The sequence below is a fragment of the Heloderma suspectum genome, chromosome 5 (genome assembly GCF_057233095.1).
Source record: "Heloderma suspectum isolate Gila_16-S chromosome 5, 16-S_ref, whole genome shotgun sequence".
Classification (NCBI taxonomy): Eukaryota; Metazoa; Chordata; class Lepidosauria; order Squamata; family Helodermatidae; genus Heloderma; species Heloderma suspectum.
This window is the reverse complement of record NC_139462.1, coordinates 208,629,968-208,643,368: the sequence shown is the minus strand read 5'-3', so window position 1 is coordinate 208,643,368 and position 13,401 is coordinate 208,629,968. Positions and strand designations below refer to the sequence as shown.

The 13,401-nt window shown below is 41.7% G+C and overlaps 1 protein-coding gene across 1 annotated transcript in view; it reads left to right on the top strand.

Annotated features, from left to right (window-relative positions):
- Window positions 1-13,401, top strand: part of PARD3 (par-3 family cell polarity regulator) — a 798,354-nt gene that overhangs the window by 771,562 nt on the left and 13,391 nt on the right. Inside the window, exon 23 of the mRNA XM_084859201.1 lies at window positions 3,257-3,371. Coding sequence (XP_084715327.1) covers window positions 3,257-3,371 — 115 coding nt within the window. The remainder of the gene's footprint in view (window positions 1-3,256; window positions 3,372-13,401) is intronic.

The following is a 13,401-nucleotide window of genomic DNA, read 5'->3' as shown; positions in this document are numbered from 1 at the left end:
GCCTTTTCTGTGGTGGCCCCTGGTCTGTGGAATTCCCTCCCTAGTGACCTCTGCCATGTCCACTCTTCCATGAGCTTCCGCCGGGCTTTAAAAACCTGGCTGTTCAGGCGGGCATTTGCAGTGGGTTAGGGTTTTTTAAAGCAGTGTTGTTTTGTTATGTTTTTTGTTGTTGTTCAGTTGATTATGGAAATTTGTTATTAGTATTGTATGCTGCCTAGAGTGACTGGGTAGCCGGCCAGATGGGTGGCTAATAAATCAAATCAATTAATCAATCAATCAATCAATCATACCCCAATTGCTGTTATTGCCTAATTGCTGCTGAGATTGGGGGTGGGGGCTGTGTTCAAAATCACTCCTGCAAATGTGACAATTATCTTAGAAAAACTGCAGTGTGAGGACAAGGCTGAGGAAGGGATACCGTCAGTCAGATCCAAGAGAGCCGTGGGCTGCATCCAGCCCCTGAACCAAGAATTTCTCACCAGCTTAAGCTATTCTTCTGTTTTGCCCTATTTATTTTATTCATTTAAGGCACAATCCTATGCATGTTTAGACAGATATGGCTGGCTGGGGCATGCTGGCAGTGGTAGGACTTGTTCTTTGTCTAAACATGCATAGGATTGCACCCTTAATGGATTTTTAAACCACCTTGCAGGATAATTTATCCTCACAAGGCGGTTTACAATGGTCGGTAAAATAACATAAAACCACACAAAAACATTAAAGTATTAAAACAGCATGTAAATCAATACATCAGATAAAACCATTAGTTTTAAATAACAGCAGCAAATGAAAACAACATAAAATGGTGGCAGCAGATAAGGCAATTACAGCACCACAAATCACGCACAAGCCAAATGGAATGAACAGGTCTTCAGAGCCTGCCTAAGGTCAGCAAGGAAGGGGCCAAGGGTATTGCTATAGGGAGGATGTTTTAGAGTTGTGGGGCCCACCACAGAAAAGGCTTTGTCTCTGGTATTCACCAGTCTAACACCTCTTGCTGATGGTCTAGAGAGCAGGGCCAAAGCAGATATTACGTTAAACATGTAGCATGCCCTTTTTCATTTTTATTCTAGTGTAGGTACAGGGACCCTGATTCTGGATTGGGACCTTAGTGTGCGTGTGTGTGGGGGAGGCTTTAACCTTTCCCACCCCGCTATGGGTCCAAACTGGATTGCAAGGCCCTCACCAGCAATTTCTATTACAAAATAGTGATCCATTTGTGCGCACTCTAGGGTGAAAATGGAAAAAAAAGATGTACCTGTTTGCTACATCTTTAAAGTAACGTCTGCTTTGGCCCTCAGATGTCAGTCTTACGGCTTGGGTAGGTTCATGTGGATGCAGGCACTTCTTCAAGTAAACTGGTCTCAAACCATTTAGAGCTTTAAAGGTTAATAGCAGTACTTTAAATTTGGCTCAGAAAGGAATAGCCAGCCAGCTTGAGTGGACAGAATAGGTGTAATGTGTTCAGAATGCCTAGCTCCCACAAGCATTCTCGCTGCCACATTCTGCAGCAACTGAAGCTGTTGAACTGCCTTTAAGGGTAGCCCCACATAGAGTGCATTGCAGCAATCCAGCTTTCTTTCTGACAATACCATTGGTATTGGTAGCTGTAGATAACTTGGTGTAGATCACATGCCCTTAGGCTCAATGAAGATGTCAACCCAGTGTGCGGCCACTGTAAAAAAAGGCAAACTGTACGTTAGGCATAATTAGAAAAGTAATTGAGAATAAAATTGCCAATATCCTAATGCCCCTACACAAATCCATGGTGTGGCCGCACTTGGAATACTGTGTCCAGTTCTGGTCACCACACCTAAAAAAAGATATTGTAGAGCTGGAAAAAGTGCAGAAAAGGGCAACTAAACTGATCAAGGGGCTGGAGCATCTCCCCTGTGAGAGAAGGTTACAACAGCTTGGATTGTTTAGCTTGGAAAAAAGGAGTGTAAGGGAAGAGATGATAGAGGTCTACAAAATTATGCATGGTGTGGAGAATGTGGATTGTTGTTGTTGTTCAGTTGTTCAGTCGTGTCCGACTCTTCATGACCCCATGAGAATGTGGATAGGGAGATATTTTTCTCCCTCTCTCAAAATACTAGAACCCAGGGTCATCCCATGAGGCTGATTGGTGGGAGATTTTGGGTCTCACACAGCACATAGTTAAGCTATGGAATTCACTACCACAGGATGTAGTGATGGCCACCAATTTGGATGGCTTTAAAAGGGGGTTGGACAAATTCATGGAGGAGAAGGCTACCAGTCCTGATGGCTATGTGCTACCTCCAGTAACAGAGGCAGTGAGCCTATGTACATCAGTTGTTGGGGAACATGGTTGGGAGAGTGCTGTTGCTTGTGGGTTCCCAGTCAACAGCTGGTTGGCCACTGTATGAACAGAATGCTGGACTAGATGGACCCTTGGTCTGATCCAGCATGGCTGTTCTTATGTTCTTATGTTTATTTGAATGCCTAAAGTTTTCTTTGATGTCTATATCTTAAACTACTTTACTCTGAGTCAAACCATTAATAAAACTATCTTGGATGGATGCAATTAAGATGATCTGGAGGTGAATCAGAGTGTGTGTTTCTTAATATAGACATAAAGAGGCGGGTTTTTTGGTGGAGGGGGCTTAGCATCAGTGATAGAAAAATTATATTTATGCCCAACAGAACCATGTTTCTTTAATTAAGGATAGTTACAATAATTGTTCCAAAAGGGAGCCATTCTTTGCAACAGTTCATCACTATTCCCAATTCTGTTCTGAAGTTGTATTAGACCTGTAAACTTGCCCATCTCTGCCAGTAAAAGCACTTTCTTCAGCATTCTGAGAGTTGCTATGGGCCACTAGATTTGCAGTGTTTTGCAATGATCATCTTCAAATCTACTGACAGGTTTTCAGTAAGAGCCTTATATCTAAACAGTCCACAGTCCTTGAAGCAATTTAACCAAGGATCCTTAACTTGTTTCCTGCCATTGAGATATTAACATGTATAAACTCTTCCCAAAACTCTGTTAAGGTTTTGGCTGGTATTTATGTGATTTTTTAATTATTTATTACAAGGAACAAATACAATTATGTGCATCTAACACTGCTTTTGGTCTAAAATACTTACTGTAAGTACTTTGTCAGCTCGTTATTATGTATTTGTATGATTCCTCAAGTTGTTTTGTACCTGAAAAAGACAAAAATAGTGTTATTGGGTTGGGTGTTTTTTACAACAGTATTAATCCCTCTTCTCCCTCTGCTGCTCTTTGTAACAGATCAGCTCCCAGCAATCATGATCGGATACAGCGTCTAAGGCAAGAATTTCAACAGGCAAAGCAGGATGAAGGCGTGGAAGACAGGAGGCGCACCTATAGTTTTGAACAACCGTGGGTAAGGGTTGACTTATTTCAGTCTATACATATAGCACTGGACAAATTCCTTAGGAATATAGGAAGGTGGATTATACTGAGTCCATCTAGTGCAGGGGTGGGGAAACTCAGGCCTGGGTGCCACATCTGTCCCTCCAGGGTTCCCCGGAGGGCCATGCCCTATTCCTCTGGCTCCACCCCTCTTTCCCCCAATCACTGATCCTTTGGTGGTTTCCTGGCTTTTGTGCATTTTTTTCTGCCATTCTAAAAGGTCAAACTGCCTCTCCTAAGACATAGTGACTGGTAGGAACAGCTTTAAGATACGATATGCTGGTATTTTTTCTACTTTGTGATGACATTTAAAGTCCTAAGCGGCTTGGGACCTCAATATTTAAGGGAAAGCCTCCCCCTATATATGCCTGCCTGAGGACTGAGATCTGTTGGAGGGGCCCTCCTCTGCATTCCACCAGTGCAAGACATGCACTATGATGGGATGTGGGAGAGGGCCTTCTCTGCTGTGGCACCCCGGTTGTGGAACGCCCTCATTTTTATCAAAGCCTTTGAGGGCTAAATGTATTCCCTAAAGTAAGCACACTGTTTTAACTGTTTTTCTGTTTTAGATTTTAATTGGTATTAGCTTGTTTAATGGTTTAATATGTTTTAGCTGTTTAAATTATTTGTTGTGTAATGCTGTTTAAATTGATTTTATCTGTATGCCACCCTGAGATCTTAATGATATAGGGCAGGATACAAACGCTTTAAATAAATAAATTAAATAAATAAATAAATTTTGGGGCCACCCCTTTTGCATTCAGCCCCGCCCACCTCTGGAATGCAGCCCCCAAGAGCTTCTACAGAAATGAAAGAGATCCCCCACATATCTTAGTCAATATGAACTCCTGAAAGGGTGGGCAAGGCTGTAACCCGAGAGCTGTGTGTGGCTCTCTGCCTAATTTTAGAAGCTCTCTGCCTGCCATCAGTTCAGACCTCTGGCAAGAGCAGTGGAGGCTGGTGGCTCCAATGACAGTGGGGCAGTGAATCGGCTCTGGGTTTTGGTCAGAACCAGTCAGAACTCTTGGAGAAAGGTCACCTCAGTATTTGGAATTTGAAAGGGAGAAACTGAGGGCAGAGATACATCTGAGGGAGGCAGAATTACGTCAGAAAGAGCTGGATAGACAGTTAAGAGAAGCAGAATTAAAAGAAAAGGAATGACAGAAGATGAGAAGGTAGAGAGGGTTTTGATCTCTTAGATAAAACATCTCCTGGTGAGAGGGAGAGGTGGTTAGTGGTTTTAGGCCTTAGTTTACCGTAGATTAGGTTAAGAGAAATCTTTTAAAGTTCAATCTGTATAATAATATAAATAATTTTTATTCTTTTACATCGAATCTGTACCAAAATCTTCATCACGCTACTTATACTTAACGTAGGGTGAAGTTTAAAAAGGGCACAACTCACACACACCGTTATATTCTAGGAGGAAAAGAAGGAGTATGCGAAAGGTGGGGAAAGGTGGAAACCTGAGGTTGGTTGGAATAACCTGCCTAGGTGGAAGCAAAGATGAAGACCCTCCCCCATCTTAGATTTCTGACTGGAACCTGGAGTGATTCACCGCCCCGCTGACACTGGTGCCACCAGCCTCCACTGGGCAAGAGCAATTGGTTCCTTCCCTGGTGACCCACTGCATGGGAAGGAAAAGCGGGTGGCAGAAAGAGAAAAAGAATGACCCACCCACTTTTGGCTCTGGCCTTACCCACTGCTGACATGCAGCCCCTGACAGTTTAGCCATGAGGGAGTGCTGCCCTGAACAGAAAAAAGATTGCCCACTCCTGGTCTACTGACAGGGGGTCTCCCACGTTTCAGGGAGCGCTCTTTTCAAGGCATTCTTGCAGATGCCGGGAAGTGCACCGGGGACCTTCTATGTGGAAAGCATGTGATTTATTTATTTATTTATTTATTTATTTCATTTCTATACCGCCCAATAGCCGAAGCTCTCTGGGCGGTTCACAAAAATTAAATCCAAGCAACACACAATAAAACAATTTAAAATATACAGAACATTAAAACCACTCTACCACTCAGGCACAGCTCAGCTATAGCCCTTCCCCTCCCTTGCTTCAGCTGCTACCCTTAATCCCTGGTGCAAGACCAATGCAACTGAGATTCAAGGTCCTGGGTGACCTTTAAACTCCTGACTCTTTCCTCCTCCATCTGTGGCCCAGCACTGCTAATTTCATTTTATATTGGGCTCTGCCATCTGTCCATTCTGTAAGGGCTATTGTTTGCCCTGGGACCAGGCTTAGCTGGGTCACATCAATGCAGACGAACTTATCTGTTCTTCAGTTTATGCCTGTAGGGGGTTTGTGCAGGCATTATTTACAAGAACATGATTCTTTGTGTGTTTTAACTGCATGGTTTCAAATAAAACATAGAAGCATTTATGCTGGACTTTGCTTGAAGAATGCATTTAAAAAAACTAGATATAAGTATAATGATCTGAAAGGATTTTCTATATCAGGAACCAGCAACTTGATTTTTGCCAAGGCAGAGAGAGATATGTTGAAGAGCAGTTTTCTTTAGACCTCCTCTCACATGGAAAAGATGTCTATTTTTTATTTTATTTCTAATACCACTATCCTGCTTTTTAGTACAATAGGGTCCCCAAGGCAACTTACATAATAAAATACAACTGTTTTAAAACATGGCAGGGGGGAGAATCCAGTTAAAAACCACTACAATTAAACCTACTAATCACAGTCAATAAACCATTAAGAGAGAGGACATCAATGTGACAGGATTAATTACTATCAAATGTTTTCAAGAGGCGCCGAAATCAACACAACGGTGGTGCTTGCCTGACGTCCAGAGGAAGGGAGTTCCACAAAAAGGGGGCCATTACGCTGAAGGCTCTTCTCTGGGTGGATGCCAGTTGGGCCATAGGTCCATGCAGAACCACCAGGAGCATGCCCTCTGATGTCCTCAGTGACTGGGCAAGTTGATAATGGAGAAGGCTCTCCCTCAGGTATCCTGGTCCCAAGTTGTTTAGGGCTTTATACCCTAAACTGACCCGGTAGTGAATACTACCAGTGGAGTTCCATGCTGAAAAGGGTCAACTCCTGACAACAGCTGAGCTGCTGCATTCTGCACTAGCTCCAGCTTTCAGAGCAGCCTTTAGGGCAGCCCCACATAGAGCGCATTGCAGTAAACTAGTCTTGAAGTTACTAGAGCCTCTTCCACTGTGGCCAAGCTATCCCTGTGCAGGAGAGGCTGTAGCAGGAAAACTAGCCGAAGCTGGTAAAAGGCACTTTGACCTGCCACAGCCAGTTAGACCTCCAGCAACAGTGACAGATCTAGAAGTACTCCCAGACTATGAACCTGGTCTTTCAAAGCGAGTGCAACCCCATCCAGAATGGGCAATGAGCCTATCTCCTGGACATGGAGATAGGACTCACAGGGCTTCCATCTTGCCAGGATTCCGCTGCAGTTTATTGGCCCTCCTCCAGAACATTACTAAGTCTAGACACTAATCCAAGAGTTGCACAGCCTCACCTGATTCAGGTGTTTACAGGGAGATCCAGCTGTGTGTCATTATGTGAATATATATATATATATATATATATATATATATAATATGAGTTAACCTGGAGAATATATAGTCTTCCTTTGCACTTTCAATACTCCTGAAAAAGTATTGATTTTAAAACTTAACATTAAAAAAAAATGAGGACAACAACCATACCCTTAAATCAGCTACTTCTGCAGGTCTCTGTAAAAGTCTCTGTACTTTTCTCTATGTAAAATATATAGGCTTCCTTTTAAGGCTCTGTTATAAAGTATGTTTGGTTCTCCCTGGAAGTAATTTAATAAAAAGCTTGATTTATTTATTTATTTTAATGACTGTCCCATTTTTCATTAGAAACAGGAAAGATAATTCAGTGATCCATTTTTTAACATTTTCATATACAAGGCTCCTGAAAAAGGATATGCACTTCTCCACTATATGGGGGTTGTTCTGCTTAATCTCGGGAATGCAGTGGTTTAGGGATCTTGAGAAAATGGCCTGAGAAAAACATGCACTCAGAAGGACTTGAGAACTTGACTACTGAAGGTCATGGGCCAAATGTTGTCTCTCCAAACACCATAGCAGCTTTAGACAGGCTGCTTGGCATATATTATAGTTTCCAGCAATGAGTGAGTAGGGAATTATTTAGATGACAGGCTGATTACCTCAAGAATGGAATAATTTCCTAAATTGTGGGTCAGAATACTGACCTTTTTTTCTCTCCCCCCACCCCCAAACAATGAGGACCTCTTCCCCCATTGGGCTGATCATGCAAATGAGCTTAAAGTGACAGTAATTCTGTTTAATGTATTAATTTTAATCCTGAGCCTCATTGTTGCGTTGGTTGTGGGCCTGTTCCATTATTAAAACTAGCTCTGTGTGTGTGTGTGTGTGTGTGTGTGTAGTGAACACAGTGCTTGTGCCTTTTTATCCTGATGCATTCATTTAGAGAAAAAGGTCCATTGTATCTTGGAATTATTCTCTTCCCCCCCCCCCCCGTATTCTAATCTGGGTAACATCACTAGGTTTGGAAGGGATAAAACAGTGACCTCATCCATTTTGAGAATGCAGAATATAGTTTGAGCATTGAGGAACAATAAACCCATCTCTTTAAGCAACATATGTGACTTCAGTGTATTAGCTTAAAATTACGGTGTAGTGCTCTCCCCAAAATGCCTCCAGATGTAGCAAATACCAAAACGATGCTAAAAACATAAAAGTTGTTTACTGCATGCAGGTAGGAGTGTATTTCAACCATATCCTTAAATGCTTTCTAGTTTTTCTGGCTCAAAGTATGGGTGGAGGGGGGCCGGGCAGAATGCACCTGTGGTAAGCCTGTTGTTAAACTGGTGCATTAGCCTGAGGGAATTAATTTGTGGCACCAAGAAGAGTGGGGAGGTGGGATGGAGAGAGGCTTAGATGGGCATAATGCTTTAAAGACGGAAAAGTCCCTCCACTCCATGATGGGAAAGTACCCTCTTTCCTCCTGATTTGAACAGTGAAAGCAATCTTCCTTTCACAGAGCTCTGTGAAGGATGAATAATAGAGAAGTTTGTTTTTGTCTTTAAGATGGTGATTAGGGAGCTGAGATTCTAGGAGTAGAGATATAGGAATATATATATATATATATATATATATAGAGAGAGAGAGAGAGAGAGAGAGAGAAAAGAAGGAAATAGGGATTTGTGTCTATGTCTAACATATAAAAATGACTTCTGCCTGAATCATCGTTTCCAATCCTTGGCGGATGGCCGTGACCACATGCCTCTTCCCAGATCATAGTGGGCAAGTGTCCATTTCAAATTGTTCCACTATGATCCCGTTGGCAGAGTCTGTACTGATGGGCTGTGGGAGAGCTGGCACTTCGGCCTGGGAATATATATTTGCTCTGCCAATAATTAATGAACTCCTGTCCTCAAGGCAGTCAGTCCAACAACTTTAATGGATACAGACACTCTTATTACAATCTTTTCAACTGACATTTCCTGAAGAGAACTGGGAAAAAATGTTGATGTTCAGGACATGGCTCAGAACAGTGTGTCTAGAATCTTGATTGATTTTGTTAGAATGGTGATTTATCTTTTCATTTCATTAACCCTAAGAGCTCAGGTCAGAGCTCTTTAGTGAGCAATCCTATGTATGTTCAGACAGAAAAAGTCCTACAACTCCCAGATGCCCCAGGCACTCATGCTGGCATGCTGGGAGTTGTAGGATTTTTTTCTGTCTAAACATGCATAGGATTGTGCCTTAGGGGCTCAGTGCATGCATGGAACTCCTGCACAAATTGGAGCTTCTTTATTTATACCCATGGTGGGGAGAGCTCTGTTTATGCTGTATCCCCAACAGAGAAATGAATGAGGAAGTCCCTGCTCACACAGGAACTCCGTGTGTTCCTTGGGACAGAAGACATAAGAAGAGCTGTATCAGACCGAAGGCCTACCTAGTCCAGCGTTCTGTTCCCACAGTGGCCAAACAGATGCCTATAGGAAGCCCAGAAGCAGGATGAGTTCAGTAGCATCCAGCTGCTCATGTTCCCAGCAATTAGTATTAAAAGGCACAGTGCTTCTGATTCTGGAGGCAATATATAGCCGCTTAGAGATATTTTTAAATATGTTCAGTGGTTTACTACTACTACTGCTACTACTACTACTACTACATTTCTATACTGCCCCATAGCCGAAGCTCTCTGGTTGGTTTACAGAAGCTAAACCATTACAATACAATATACAAAGTGTAAACACCATTTATATAAAAGCACACAGGCAATAAACACAAACAACATAGAACTAAAACAACTTCGAACAGTCAGTCCTAACTAAAGACACATCCAGGACCGATTAAAACTCATCACGTGCTGCCAAATCCTGGGAAAAGAGATAGGTCTTAACTTGGTGCCGAAAAGATAACAATGTTGTGCCAGGCGGACCTCATTGCGGAGCTCGTTCCACAGATAGGGGCCATCACTGAGAAGGCCCTCTCCCTCATTGCTGCCTTCCGAGCTTCTCTTGGAAGAGGCACCCAGGGGAGGACCTTAGATGCTGAACGCAGAGTACAAGTAGATTCATTTCAGGAGAGGCGTGCCATCAGGTATTGCGGTCCCAAGCCATGTAGGGCTTTATAGGGTAAAACCAGGATCCTTTAATTGAGCTTGGAAGCATCTAGGCAGCCAGTGCAAGTGGGCCAGAGTTGGTCTTTTATGTGTGGACCTTCTAGTCCCAGTTATCATTATTTAATAGTATATAAATCTACATAATAACAACAACAACAACAACAACAACAACTAATAGCAATGGATAGCCTTATTCTCCATTGATTTCCCTAATCCCCTTTAAAAGCCATCCTAACTGGTGGCCATCACTACACCTTGTAGTAGTAAATTCCATAGTTTAAATGTGCACTGGGTGAAGAAGTACTTCCTTTTATCTGTCTTGAATCTCCCTCCGCCCTGCTTCATTGGATGACCCTGGGTTGTAGTATTATGAAAGAATGAGAGGTTTTTTCCACTTTCTCCACACCATGACTAATTTTATGCCCCACTATCATGTTCACCCTTACCATTTTTCTAAGCCAAAGAGCTTTAAAAGTAACTATGAGGTAACTTTTCCTCATAGGGGAGTCACTCCAGCTCTTAATCAATTTGGCTACCTGTTTCTGCACCTTCTCCAGCTCTATAATAATCTTTTGAGATGCAGTACCAGAACTGTGCACTCTATTCCACGTGTGGTTGCACCTTAGATTTGTATAAAGGCATTATGATATTAACAGTTGTATTTTCTTTCCTTTCCTAATGATCCCCAACATGGAATTTGCCTTTTTCACAGTAGGCGTACATTGGGTTGAAGTTTTCATCGAGCTGTCCACCACAAACCCAGACCCCTTTCCTATTCGGTCACTGCCATTTGAGACCCCATCAGTGCAGACATGAAGTTGTCTCCAGTGTTCATTACTTTATGCTTGTTTATATGAACCATGTTTGCCATTTTAATACCCATTCACCCAGTTTGGAGAGATTCTTTTGGAGCTCCTCGTTGTCCTTTTTTGTTTTAACTGCCCTAAATAATTTGGTGTTGTTAGCAAACCTGGCCATCTCCCTGCTCACCCCTAACTCCAGATCATTCATTAACTATTCTGCTCCCTTAAGTGAAATGCATCACCTCTAAACTTCCAGCCTGATAAGATACACACACACACACACACACACGTGTGTGTGTGTGTGTGAGAAAGTACTGTTCCAATAAGTTAAGAACTGATTCTCATTCTCTTAATAATTCCTAATTTGTTAATACTTTGTGGTCACTGATGACGCCTCAACAGGCGTGTAGCTTAACCATGTATAAGGTCCAGGCAGGCAACTGTGGTTGTTTTTCCCAGCAAATGAGTCTTGTGTGGGACCTTAGAGACTAAGAAATGTATTGTGCTGTAAAAATTTTAGAGTCCAGTTTATAAGATGGAAGGCAGATCATTTCCAGCCAATATCTCCAGTGAACCTTCTGCCTTTTCCCATTTACTGGCTATTTCTCTATTCTTGCCATAACACACAAACTGATCAATGTTTCTTCTTTAGGAAATAAATAAGAGGATATATCTCTGTTTCAATGTCATCCTTCTGAAAGTCCCAAATATTCTTGCGATTCCATCACTTATGCATATCATTTGCATTAGATTCTGCATAGCACCAGCATATATCTAATATTTTTCTATTAAGTTGATGCATTATGTGCAAAATAATTGTTGATGTTTCTGCTCCAGTATTCTAGAAAGTGCATTCCTTCTCCTAAGATCTTACATTAGAATCCATTTAAGGATCCTATATCTTAATGCTCTCCTCATCAACATTCCTGTTGGACTTCTTTTCTCTTCTGCTTGCCTTAACACATTCTCAACGCAGTGGCAATAATTTCACTTAAGTTTCATTGCGGAAGGCATAAACATCTATTTATTTGTGTATTTCAGCCTTGCATGTTATGGTGGCCTTGACCACCATTTGAATTAAAAGGTTAGCACTCAGTATATATCTCCTCACAAACAAGGCTGGGGTTCTTTGCAATTTGCACAGTTAAAACAGAGCCAGCTTTGTTTGATAGCTTTAAAGAATTATGATAATTATACTATGCCTTGTGCTGCCCTGTTTGTACAGGTGTTAACTAGTTTGGGACTTATACTCTGATCACACAAGTTGAATTCCAGTGTACTGGAATGTATTTATTCACTGCGGGGGGTTACTTTTTCATCTCCCATTCATGATGTATACTGTAGTCATGATTAAAAATTGTGTGCAGATGTGAAATAATTTTCCCAATATACATTGTCAGTCATTTACAGAATCACAGGGTTTGGGCTTGGGGTTTTGTTTTGTTTTTTTGTCTATAGATTTCCATTTGTCAGCTGTGAAACAAATTTTCTGACCCAATGTGAGTTAAGTGTTGATAAAACCTTGCCCTTCTGGGTATTCATTCGCTCCTTGACTAGGATTTATTTATTTATTTACTTACTTTCCACCATAAAAGCCCTCAAAGCAGCTTAAGTAAACAACCAACTCTCTCTCCCCCCTCATATATATATATATGAATATATATATGAGCGGTAAAAATGAACTAAAACAAAAATAAAGAAAACCAGCCATCACAGCAAAAAGGCTCCTATTATTGTTAAAAGCTTGAATCAACAGGATGGGTTTAGCCTGGCATCTGAAAGAAAGAAATGTTGGCACATGGTGAGCCTCCTTAGGGAGGGAATTCCACACCTGAGGTGCCACCATGGAAAAGGCCCTCTCTCTCATAGCCCTGTGCCAAAACTCTGAAGACACTGGCACCTGGAGAAAGGCCTCAGAGGAAGACCTAAATTGCCATGCTGGGTCATATGGAAGAAGCAGTCCTTCAGATGTTGCTTTAAATTCTCTGGATTGGAGTGGGGATAAGGATTTAGGCCTGTAAATCTGGATTAGTAATGGATCACACATAGTCAGCAACTTGTAGTTGAAAATAGAGTGTCAGATTTGCAGTGGAGGCATGTGGATTCAAATCCCTACTGAGATATAAAGTTTCTTCTAGTTGACAAAAGGGACCTTTAAGAGTCAGCCAAACTCCTCATAGATATATTTTTCTTATTTATTTGTTTGTTTATTTAAATACACTTATTTCCTGCCATTCTTCCAGTATGGAAGACCAAAACCTGCTTAAGTTCATCTTGGTGTCTACATCTCATACCGCAAAGCTAAGATTGCAGAAAATGCCAACCACTTGTTTTGAGCAGTGTTGAAACAATGTATCCCCTCATAACGGTCTCTGGTGCCTTATCTATAAATCGTTGATTGTCCAAAATCACATGGACTCCATTCAGATATGTCCCTATATGACAATCTTGTCCTAACATCAATAAAACCCTTCCATACCCATGGAAACCTTTGTAGAATCCTAGAAGGCTATCCTGAAGTCTACCTATAGTTTTAAGAACCTAAAATTTAGGCCCACATTTTAATAATGGTGGGCAGGGG